The sequence below is a fragment of the Falco punctatus genome (assembly GCF_963210335.1).
Source record: "Falco punctatus genome assembly, chromosome: 3".
Lineage (NCBI taxonomy): Eukaryota > Metazoa > Chordata > Aves > Falconiformes > Falconidae > Falco > Falco punctatus.
Window position 1 is genome coordinate 110200091 of NC_137582.1, and position 12216 is coordinate 110212306.

Below are 12216 nucleotides of genomic sequence, written 5' to 3' on the forward strand. Positions count from 1 at the left end.
TTCTCCCCCTTAGATGCCCACCACTCCACACGCGGAAGGCTGGGGAGCTTGCACAGCTCCCACTGCAGCAGGGCTCCCTCCCGGAAAGCTGCTGCGAGGGGATTTTGAAGCCAACAGCCAGGTGCAGACCCCCCCTAACACCCCTCGTGCAAACCCCTCGGGCCAAAACTTGGCTTTTGATGGCTCCGAGTGCTGCAAACCCACTGCCCGAAACAGCCAAGGCCGGCGACAAGGGCTGCTCCTGCCCACCACGCTCCGCTGCAGTGGTCAAAAAGCACCTGCTCTCCCCCCTGTACCCACCCACCCTGGCATATGGGAGTTTCAGTTTCCTTTGCAGGAAAGGAGATAACGCCAGTGTTTTCTTTGGATGTGCCTCGGGTACAGCCTGTGCTACCTCCCGACAGCAAAGGTGAAGGAGATTTTGCTAATTAGAAGAGAAAAACCTCAGCCGCTGCAGCGAGTTGAAGCAGCAAGGGGCTGCCTTCACTCCCTCCGCATTTCCAGCTGACCCTATTCCCAGCAAGAACGCCTAGCTTTTAAATAAAAAAGGCAACCACCAGTTCCACTTGTCCAAAAAACCCAACATTAACCAAAAAAAGCATAGCGGGAGGGGAGCAGGGGGCTCACAAAGCTCTTTTTGAGCTGTTGATGGGAACTCCTTGGATTTAAGCAGGGAGATGAGATGACCAAGTGCAGAGATGCAACAGATCCCGAAATACCAGTGCGACGGGACTGACAACACAGCCCTGCTGTCTAACATCAACAGAGGGGTCTCCTCTATCACAGGACTGGCACACACCCATCCTTAACCACAGCTCACTCGAGACACAGAAAATAGGGGCAATCCAGTGACATGGAAGAGCAGCCACGTGGATTTTAAGTGTGAAGTCTCTGACCTACAGAAGTCTGTCTCGCATCAGCTCGCGGTAACGAAGACATGAGCTCCAAAAAAAAGCAGCATGTAAACACCGACATCAGCTTGGCTTCTTGACACAGCCACAAGGTTCCCTCGCTGCAGGAGAGAGAAATGTATGGAAAAACCAGGGTCAGTTTTGGGGTAAGCCTTTCCAGAGCTGTATGCCACCTCAATCTTCATTTCCCACCCGCTGGCAGCATCCTGGTTTACCACACTGCGTCTCAGAAGTGGCATCATGACATTTCTATTTTTTACTACAGCTAGACAAAACCTCCCTATTAAACAGCAAAAGAGAAAGCTCTTCCTTTTTCCTCCAGCTCCCTAAGCGTGCGAACAGTTGCTTCCAGCAACAACCTACCACAGCCTACTACAAACGTCACGAGTTTGAGAATGTGGAGCTAAAACCCACCTGTACCAGAGCAAAGAGAAAGATTCAACCTTGAGCAAATAGGATCTCATCTACTACAGGACTGGGAACAAAAATAAGCACCCCAGCAGGGTGGCGGCAAGACCCACTTCCCTAGCGGCATCGCCACTGGTATTTTCCCACATGCCTGCACCCTGCAAGCTCCAGGTCTTCACAGGATTTCACGACACTGTGAGATCCTTATAATATTCCCCTTTCCCAGCTGCTTCCATTCTTTTCTTGCTCATTGCCAAAGGGCTTATTACTTGCAGGTCTCTTCCCACACATGCATTTGCTTTCAAGACACGGGATTAAGGTCACTACAGAAATTCCATCACCGTTCGTCTCTGCTTGTGGGACCACTTTCAAATCCTCATCCCACAGCAGAACCTCAGAGGTGACCCCGGCTGCTCACACACACAAAACCACAAACCAGCGAGGTTTGGGATTCTACAATAGGGGCAGAAGCATCAGTTCAATGTTGTTAATAAAGTAACAATTCTTATTTGTTCTTTTTACAGTATTTATTGTACGTGCAAACCTATGGGAAAAATGCCAAACTCCCTGCTGGAACCTTCTCTTGCTAAATCAGGTATAAATTACTTTCAGGTAAAGCACGTCTGTGTGTTACACTTCCAGTTAGGGAACAGCATTATGCAGCGGTCGCCTTCTCTTTGTAAGTTGCCATCATCTTCTTGATCTCAGCAATTGCTTTGCCAGGGTTCAAACCCTAAAAAGGAGAAGTCTGTTAGCTCCTCAGGAAATCAGCGTGTTAGAGCATCATGCCCTCTGTGCCCCAACCTAACTCATAGTAAACTCACAAATATGCTGCTACTGATAGAAATAGCTGGCAGAGGAAGCGCTCAGCACTTCCCCCTTCCCCCCCACCCCCACCCCCGGCCTAAAAGCTGGAGTCCAGCTTAATACTGGGCTCCCTTTCAAGTGCTGGGAGGTTACAGGATACCCAGGGACAGCTCTGCGGGTATTGTGGTATGCAAAGCCCCTTGGTGAAGGTGTGCTGATGCAGGTTTGCTGCACTCCAGACTCAATTTATAAGGGAAGAGCAAGCCAGCCCGGCGTGGAGACACAGTGCTGGGAGCTCAGCTCCTCTACCTGGAGGCTGGGCCAGCAGCACTTCCCACTGCTTGAAGAAAAACACTCATTTGACTTTGGAGGATTTGTTTTAACCAACAACGCGAGGATCAAAGAAGAATGAGTGTCTGAGCCATAGGAACTTTTAGTTAAGCTCAAGCAGGGCTCAATTCAACACTTTTACAGGTGTTACGAGTTGACACCTGGAGGGAGGGAACTGCCTTGTAGAAGCCCGATAGTGACAGTACAAGAGATGTGGCTTTTCTCCTTGTCTGAAGCAAAAAACGCTCGGTATCAGAGGACGCTAGGTGAGCAAGAACACTCACAAGATGAAAATGCTCCTCACACAAAAGCCAGCTAAGCTTGCCTAAGAAGGTTTTTCTACAATATAGGCACATGTCACGCTGCAAAGGCCCTTAATCCTGCAGCACTGCTACCAAACCAAGCATGCCTAATCTCAAAATGAGAGAAGGATCACAACTGCCCTGCTGTATCCTTGTGATTACAGCAGCAGCACTGCGGGACAGAGAACGAACAGGAAATTACCCTGGTGCAGAGCTCACCGTGCAGTCTTTCAGGGCTGATCAAGACACCAACCAGGATTAGAGCATGTGAGTGGAAACGTGTTATTAACCACAAATGTGTCTCAAAACTTGAGACCAAGCGCTATTCCCCACTGCTACATACATTCCCACATACAAGCAGGTCTTCAAGTTGAACCTTTGTCTTTTGCTGAACTATGGGTGGCACCGGATCACGAGCTAGCTCCCTATACAAAGGGGGAATTATCTGTAGTCAGGGAATCACTTTAGAAAGACACACACAAAAAAATCAGCATGCAGTGCTCCTGGTAAACCCATCAACACAGTTCTCAAGCATCTCATCTTCCCCACATCTGTGATCCACTCAAAAATTTGCCTTCATGTTATTTCACAGCTCAAGAAGAATTACTCCACCACCAGGTGCAAGCCAATGCTAGCTAGAAAACAGCACAGCTGGCAGGAAAGCAAAACTTGATAGTCTGCCCAACAACAGGCACAAGGTCATTGCAAGATGAAGAGGAGGCATGCTCCAATTTGGGAAAGCTTGCTCAGTTCGCAGAAGAAATACCAGAGAGAACAAACCATCTGGGAAACACCCTGACAGCAGAACATCAGCATAAAACACATCCCTCAAAGGTGCCAAAAACGCAAGATGCACAACACATAAGGGATAGTTGCTACCACCTAAGGTCGCACTGTGTGGGGCTATGTGTATTACAGTGCTCACACCACTGACGGGGCTACTCAGGACAAAAACTTCCCCATACCGTTGCTGGCAGCGTCCCTCACACGAGGAGTGCCCTACTGTCACACTCCTAAATCTTGGACACAGACAGATTCTCAAAGTCTTGCTCACGAGGAAGAGATGTTCCTGCGATGTGTGATACTTTGCCACGTCCCCTTGTACAGTCACTATCACAGGCACGACCGCTGGTAACTCACTGTGTTTCAAAAGGACGAACAAGCCAAGGCAAGCTCGAGGAAAACAAAAACCTAAGTGTTTTTGGGGGTTTTTTTCCTATTGGTTTCATACAGGGCGCTTGGAAGCAAGCCAGTAACCCCAAAAGGGACATACGGAGGACACACATACCTTAGGGCAAGTCCTTGTGCAATTCATGATAGTGTGACAACGGTAAAGAGAAAACGGGTCTTGAAGTTGTGCCAGGCGTTCCTCTGTGTAGTCATCTCTGGAGTCAATCATCCAGCGATAGGCCTGCAAGTCAGTGGCATTTGATACACCAAGTGCTTCTTCGAGGTGTTGTAATCAGTGTGAAATGTTAAAAAGCAACACCTAACTCAGGAATTCTGGTCCAGGATCTGGACTATGTAATACTACCCCACCTGTGTGCGCAAATATTTCTTTTACATAGCGAGTCCCTCAGCAGTCCCACGTGACAAATGGGATCTGTCCTTACCTGCATCAGTACTGCAGGACCCAAGTACTTGTCCCCGTTCCACCAGTAACTGGGACAGCTGGTGCTGCAGCAGGCACACAGGATGCACTCGTAGAGTCCGTCCTGCACGGGGGTGGGAGACCACAGTCAAGCCACTCCAGAAATCCATGACGAAGCCTTTTTTAAAGAGGGTTTACAAGAGCACATGCTTCCCTCAGCACTTTCCCCTCTAGTGACATGCTGCAAGAGTGGCTCCAGAAACCTTACATTGAAGCAGACTGCTTTAAGAAAGCAATTCTTACATGCAGGTCCTCTGAAACAAAATGCATGCGATCCTCTCAGTGCAACCTGTACGATGAACTCTGTGACAACAGGGGGAGAAAAACTGAAGACTACCATGGAAATTGCTTGATCTTCCAGCATTCCTTCCTTCCAGCCCATCCCAGTGAGTGGCTAACGAACACATATATAACCAACGAACAATTCAAGGCTGTGCTACAGAAGAGAAGAAAGAGCAAAGTCCGCCCAGCAACCCAAGGGAGCAGAGCTCATAGTTTAGCATGTGCTTTGAGGGGATCCCCAAGCACTTACAGAACAGGACCGGTGCAAATCTTTAGCCATTTCACCATTTTTAGAGAGATGAAGATCTTTTTCATTTCAGGCACCAAAGAAAAGAAAGGTAGACCTACATGGAAGCGACACTGGGCAGAAGACAAACTGAGGAGCAGGTCTCCCATCTCCAAGTAGCTCAGTCAACCCCCCAGGCTGAGAGACAGATTTCAGTCTGCCTTAATTTATGTATCTGAAAGTTGTTTTGGGACAAAGGTCTCATTAAATTTAGTTTGGAAAGATACACGATGCCAGAACTCCTGGGAGGTTGTAAAAGGTCTACTACATTAGTCTTTTGCAAAGACTTGCCAAAGCTAGGCAAGTCAGTTACCTAACCTGGCTTACTAAATTTGTCTTATTTCTAATTGTAACATTTCAAATGTCTGACAATTTAAAGAAAAAGGTGGAAGTTTTTCAGCTGACTATGCAAGTTTCTCTTGCACAGAGGCTGTTCTCAAAGTAAAAGAAACTTCAGCAGGGGGACAAGAAGCAAGTTTAAGAGTTGTGCAAAAGACAGAGGCAACTCTTGCAGTCACTTTTAGGTTTGCTTATTTCTACTTGAAAGCGATTTCATGAAAACCATGTGAAGGGAGAATCCCTTCAGTCCTTACAGATAACATTATGAAGTGGTGCAGGAGAACTAACTGTTGCCCTTGGATAGAGATTCTTTCAGACTGTAAAATCCTGCGGCTGTCATGACGTCCCAGCGCCAGTCGCATGGTGCTGCTGACATCCCGGGCACATGACCAGTCTATTCATTGGATGTCAGCTTCACAGCAAACACACATAATGGAAAACTTTCAAAGGTCACCATAGCTCACGTGTTTTCATTGAATCCCCTTTAATCAGCCTTCCTCTTCGCTGTCACACTCACCTCTCTTACCACTTGCCAAAAATCTAGGCTGCCTGCCCACTGTGCGCCTACTCAGTGTCCGTACCGCAGCAGCAACCACAGCGGAGCACTGACAGGCCAAGCCTTCAACCATGAAGTGATGGATCCACCAAGACAGGTCAGAGGCAGAAGAGAAACTGCTGATTTTAATGTTACTTACTGTGGCAGCTGAGGAAATCCAGACAAGGAACTTACCCACACCATAAGCTTTTTGAAAAGCTATTATGCCCCAGTTGTTCAAAAGGTTCCTCAGACACCCTCCAGCTTTACGCAGAAACTTTGGAGCAACACTACTACGTTCCCAGAAAAGCCCCTCCAAACAAAGCAGTGCTCGAGACAGACATCCCAAGACTTGCACTAACACATCATGCTTGTGTCTCCACATCCAAAAAGCGTTTAGCTTTTGCCATTAGTTTTTTTAGGGCCGATAAAACCCAGCAAGCAGCAACACGAGAACATTGCTTAGCATGCTACAGCTAGACAAGACAGCCAGCGCCGAGCCCGACAGCCTACATGCCAGCATAAGCTGCAGTGCCTTTTGTCCACTGGAATATTACAAGCCTGTAGCCTTCACAATGTTTTTATAAACACACATGGCCTCGCAGCGCAGACAGTGGAAATGAGATCAGAGTCCCCATCACAACCGCGACTGCATTTCATTAGCAAACGTTACCCCTAGCAATGCAGGCATGCCATGACACTGCATTTCAGGGAGCAGATTCCACCCACGTTGGGTTTTGCACCAGACAGCTCTGTCATTACAGGAACTAGAAGCTACTGCAAGTTAACGTTTAACCCTCGTCTTATCTGGAAGGGATTTCAATGGTAGAAAAGAAGCAGTAACCAGTTTCTGACGGTCTTCTATGGACTGCAGGTACTGCTCCTTGCCCTGTTTCGACTCATCCTTCTTCTTCAGGTAAGGCTCAATGGATTTGTACTGTGCATAGAAGTTGCTCAAATCCTAGGAATCAAAAGGCAAAGAGGTCACATTTACTAAGCTAAACTGACGCATGAGAGACTGAACATTTACTACCACTCCAACAGAAGAAGGCATTTTCTGCCTCAACCTGCCACATTCCTCCAAACGAGGACAGATTTAGTCACTGCTGTGAAGCCCAGACCCACCCAAGCCAGAAAACTTCAGCAGGAGTAACATGTGAATCGTGAGACCCGATCCTGTTGGCATCTCCCAACGTTATCCCTTCCAGCCTAATCTGAACCCCACGCTGCCTGGAATGCTGTCACCCTTGGTCGCATGCTGACAGAGGCCAACACTCACCGGGACAAGGTCCTTCACCACATACATGTGGGGGAGAGGGTAGATTTTAGTGGTCTTGGTGAGATCGGTGTCAATTCTTTTGATACAGGCCAGTGTGTTTCCGCCAGCAATGTTCATAGCACAAGAGCCACAGATGCCTGAGTGGGAGAAAGAGTAAAAGCATTAGAAATTCACCCTCTTATCCTAGTTGAGAAAGATCCTCTTGGCCCCAAACATGCCCCCAGGGTGCCTTCAAGAAACTGTACGTGACAGGGAAAACGCCAGAAGTTGCCATTAGGCCAAACATGTTGCTACTTAAATAAAGAACAAACTCGGGAGTCACTTTCATCAAAGCCTAAACACATTCTCAGTGTTGAGCTTCCTTCCACAGTAGCAAACAAGCTGCCTGGACACCTCATCCCTTTCGCATCATTCATTAGTTTTACATGCTACTTAGGGTGGGGAAAACATTCAGCTTTATTCACCAGTTTGAAGCACAAGCTCGTATTGATGTGAAGCAGCTAACGCTAAGATTATAACATGAGACCCAGACGCATCCCCCATTGGCCCTACAGTTATGGTCAAAAACATCCATGAAGGTCAGGAGCACAAAACTAAAGTCCTTAAGACAGAAGGTTCTTTCTGTGCCTCCTGCAGCAGGACAGAGTGGTGCCATGGACTGCATTCAATAACTCCCAAAGGTGAGAGGACAGACACTCACCAGAACAAACAGCATATAAATAGCTTAACAAATGGAGTAAATGACACCACTGATGATCTCCCAGTAACAGGAAGATCAGATGAAGCCTAGGAAGGGCCAAGGTTTATAAGAAAAAACACTGCAGAACTGCCACAGATACTGCTCAGGTCAGGAGCTCGGGTATCCAATTCAGACTGATGCCTAACATCATATTAGAAAGATGACAAATGTTGCAAGGGCAAAACTCTAATTTCTGAGGATTTAACACATATCAATTGATATGAGTCAGAGAAAGGCCACTGCTCCTCAAACTGACAGTCTGCCTCAGTACTGGATGCATGGGCCTTCCCCTCGCTGCCAGCTGAAGGCTGGCACTTGAACAAGGTTATTCCTCCCACTCGAGAAATGGTTACAAGTATTTTCCAGTCAACTGGAGAGGGAATCAGGACTGCAGATAGAAACCCACTGGTATGCAACTGGAATGCATGATTGTTGTTTTTGTTTTTCTTTCTGCATGGTAAAAAAGGGGCAAGACCGAACCAGCCCAGCTTCAAAAATCCGTCTTCAGGTTCTCAAAGGGCAACTAATTCCAGCACTGGCTACCTAAGTATCAGACACCGAGAACAACCACACCATATGACATTCCTCTACCTGCTATGCAGATTCTACAGGAAATGCCTGCGTTAAAGGCTGCTTTTCATACAGATCCAAGCCAAAACATCTTTAGGCATCAACTGCACCTAAATTTCTCATGCTTGCAAACCTACCTAATTAAATCAAAAGTCAATCCATAAAGGCATCCTCCCCTCTTGCACTTCCACAGCTATCATTTTAAGCTCAGCATCCTAACATTACCCATGAATTAGGATATTTTACAGGAAAAGTCACCTGGACAGGTAAGTTGTAATGCAGTTAGACGCACTGATTTGTACCTGTATGACAGCGAGCCAGTTGCTCTGCAATGTAAAACCACCAGATGGCCCTTCCCTCAATCAATCATTTAGCTTAGCCAAAGGGCCAAAAAAAAGATTCCTGAAGCTATTCCTAGAAGTCCTGTAAGTACTCTTCCAGTTACACCCTTTCTTATTTCCACACTACCACTAGCTAAAGCAGCCCCTACAATTCATTCCCATTCACCACATCTGCCCCCTCAATCCTGCTGCCGCAGTGTCTCTTGCTAGACTTCCTTAGGCAGTCCATCACTGCAGGGCAGCAAGATGAACAAGATTAGGACAGAAACAGGAACGACTAGGGCTGTTGAAGCATACTGCTCATATGTTGTGCGATTGTGCCCTGTGAATATGCAGTTTAACTTTACTACCTGATCCACTGAGCTATTTCCTATACAGCAGCTGGAAGATGAGAGTGGTAAGCTGCCATCCACCCTCAAGTTTTCTAGTGGTTACAGGTACACTGTCAGCAACAGTGTTCAAGGACAATTTTCGGTTTAGCAGGCTGGAAAATCCTTCTTACCTTCTCTACATGATCTGCGGAAAGTCAGAGTGGAGTCCAACTCATTTTTTATTTTGATCAGAGCATCGAGCACCATAGGTCCACATCTGTAAGAGAAAACGAAGTCAGTGAACCTGTATAATTCCCTCCCAGCCTCAGTGTTTGATGTCTTAGCACCCTAGCTAAGCAGCACCGAAAAGGACTTTGATCAACTCCGATTAACAACACACTTTTTTTGCCAATCCCAGGCAACAAGATATGAGATCTCTTGATCAGTAGCACAACCCATTTGCCTCAGCAGACCCAGGGTCAGGGTAGGAGAAGCCCTTTGTTTTGCTGATGCCCACCCAGATCTGGCTCAGCTGGGGAAGGTTCAGACAGCACAACTGAAAACCAAGTGCCTTACTACTGGTTCTCTCCTTTCGGGTCAGGTTTTAACAAGTCTGCCTGTCCTCATTAGTCACAAGAGGCAGTGCTGCACGCAAACCCAAACAGTCTTGGACAACTTATGTAACTTTATACACAGCAGACAGGGCAACACCCAGAAATTATTAACTGGTGCAAAAGACACAGTAATTTGAGTTCTTCATCATGTGCATCTGAAGTTAGGAGCCGCACGGCTTTGTATCTGAAGCTTTCAGAAAGGGCTCAAGGTGAATTCCTCTGGCAAGAGCAGGAGCTGGAGCTCAGCGAAATCAAGGCACATGTGCCCAGGCGAAGATTTCTGCACCACAGGGAAGACAGCACCCCTTCAAAGAATCACAAAGAAGCAAGAGTCTTCTTGGTGATAGCTACACCAAAGTGTGCAAGTGGTTACTAAAAATTTAATATGACCTGCAAATTAGATGTAACTGTGATGAAAACTACGAGAAGAGTTGATAAGGCTTCCACCTTATCTCCTAGGTCTGGGACTGCGAGCTATATGTAAAACACTCTCCTTCTGGAACACACCCCAAAATTTCCTATATAAATAAAGCTTATTAAACCCACCAGCACCTTCAAGTCTTCAACACAACCCAGGGACACAGGTAAAACCTCACGGAAGTCACAAAATAAAGCAATCATTTTACTGCTGACAGCTATTGAGACACCAGCATTCATGGTGCAGTTTTATTTGTCACACAGCACCAACAGGTGAGGGAAGCAAATACAATCCTACACAATCATAGTAAGATTTGCTTTATGAGGAATTAACACTGATCTCACCTGTGCTGAGGACAAGGTGCTCTGCAACACAACTGAGACACCACCTTCCTCACCACTCCAACAAGGTTTCAACAGTCCCTGAAGCTTAATGAGACTGCTGACACCTTTAGCTGTCAGTTCAACTGCTCCTCAACCACCCCCTGTTATCACTTGCAGGATAACCTGCACGCACACACAGCCCCAGCACACCTGCCTGGCAGCAAAGCTTCTCTCTAATGGCGCATACTCACTTATTCAAATCCACTTCATATGTCTGCATGCGGGGCTTGTCCCCAGGCTTATCGGGATCCCATCTGTAAATGGCAAACTTCTTCATACGGGGCGCTGCCGCAGCTGCTGTCTGCGCTCCCCGACACATCTGTATTCAAACAACAGCAAAACAGCCCTTAGGCCCGGTGGGGTGGCTTTTAGTCAGGCATAAAAATGACTTGAGGCTGCATGTTCAGGATGAGAGCTGCAGGACCCATCACTGCTTTGTACTTGGGTATTCATACAGTTTTTGGAGATTCCTCCCAAGGATTTGCCGCAGCAGCGTTCCCCGCCCCCCCCCCCCCCCCCCCACCTGTGGCCTGGGGCTCCCTCCTCCATGAGGCAGGAGATAATCCTAAAACTAAATGGCAGCCCACAGGTGCTCCTGCTGTGCCTGCAGACACTCCTTCCTCCACAGCCCTGAAGACTTTCCCTGCCCCAAAACTGCCCTCGGAAGCTCCCAGCCTTGTCTCTACCCAGCTCCAGGCCAACAAATCACATCCTCCCAGTACTGCCCCTGGAGCTCCTTCCTCCTCCGGGCCACATGCTCCCACTCTCTGATCCCCAAACTACCCTACATCCCTGCTCCTCTTGCTCCCACATCTCTTCCCAATCCCCTTCTGGGCCTCCTGCGCCCCCAGTTTCCTGTCAACCTCTCTCTCTCTAAATCCTCCCCAGTCCCCTTCCTGCTCCTTTTTGCCCTGAGACCCTCCCCAGCACCCCACTCATACAGCCTCTTTCCCCTAAGCCCAGCCCCCCTTTTCCTACCTACTCTGAACCCCCTTTCCACCCTGGAATGCCTCCTGCCCCTCAGCCACCTCCTAGTCCACTCTCAGCACGCCCTCCTGCCCCACAGCTCCCTCCCAGCACCCCCTCCTGCCCCACAGCTCCCTCCCAGCACCCTCTCCTGCCCCACAGCTCCCTCCCAGCCCTCTCTGCATCCCCTCCTGGTCCCCCTCCCTCCCAGCACCCTCATCCTGCCCCCCTCTCCTTCCCAGCACCCCCATCCTGTCCCCCAGCTCCCTCCCACCTCTCTCTGCACCTTCTCCTGCCCCCCAGCTCCCTCCACCTCTTGCCCACCCCCAAATCTCTCACAGCCTCTCCCGCCGACCAGCCACCCCTCCCTCATCTCAGCCCTCCTCACCTCCAACCCCCTTCACACCCCCTCCAGCCCCCCAAGCTCTCAGCCTCTAGCCTCCCCCGAGGGCCCCCACCCGGCTTCCCGGGGCAGAGCGGCTCTAAGCCCCTCACCGGCCGCGGGCCGGCCCGCAGGAGCCGCGCGGGGACGCCGCGCCTCAAGGAGACTCCCACTACGGCCGCCGCCATCTTGGCGTTGCGCAGTTCCGACCCCGCTCCACCCGGAAGCGGAAGGAGGCGGGAGCGCGGCAGTGCGAGGGGGCGGGGCTGGGCGGCCACAGCGCGCGGCGGTGCGAGGGGGCGGGGCTGCGCGGCGGCCATCTTGGGTGCGGCGGCGGCCGCAGGAGAGGCGCCATCTTGCGT

At 49.1% G+C, this 12216-nt stretch overlaps 1 protein-coding gene across 2 annotated transcripts; it reads right to left on the reverse strand.

The window, feature by feature from the left end:
* Nucleotides 1-1821: 1821 nt before the first annotated feature.
* On the reverse strand, nucleotides 1822-12097 carry SDHB (succinate dehydrogenase complex iron sulfur subunit B). 2 transcript variants are annotated; one of them, XM_080379640.1, is made up of 8 exons: nucleotides 11968-12097; nucleotides 10698-10825; nucleotides 9283-9368; nucleotides 7131-7267; nucleotides 6696-6812; nucleotides 4372-4473; nucleotides 4047-4169; nucleotides 1822-2052 (listed from the first exon to the last, which is right to left on the reverse strand). In XM_080379640.1, the coding sequence occupies exons 1-8, from the start codon at nucleotides 12040-12042 to the stop codon at nucleotides 1975-1977; spliced, it is 846 nt and encodes a 281-aa protein (XP_080235766.1). In that variant the 5' UTR covers nucleotides 12043-12097; the 3' UTR covers nucleotides 1822-1974. The 2 variants fall into 2 exon arrangements, with proteins under 2 accessions (XP_080235766.1, XP_080235767.1); XM_080379641.1 differs by having other exon boundaries at nucleotides 11931-12069.
* Between the last annotated feature and the right edge of the window lie 119 nt (nucleotides 12098-12216).

Excerpts from the sequence above, each read along its gene's own strand:
- SDHB (XM_080379640.1), bottom strand. The coding sequence starts at position 12,042 with ATGGCGGCGGCCGTAGTGGGAGTCTCCTTGAGGCGCGGCGTCCCCGCG. Across the intron at positions 9,369-10,697 it reads TATGAAGTGGATTTGAATAA|ATGTGGACCTATGGTGCTCG; the intron begins GTGAGTATGCGC and ends TTTCTCTTACAG. Across the intron at positions 4,170-4,371 it reads GTCCTGCAGTACTGATGCAG|GCCTATCGCTGGATGATTGA; the intron begins GTAAGGACAGAT and ends ACTGACTTGCAG.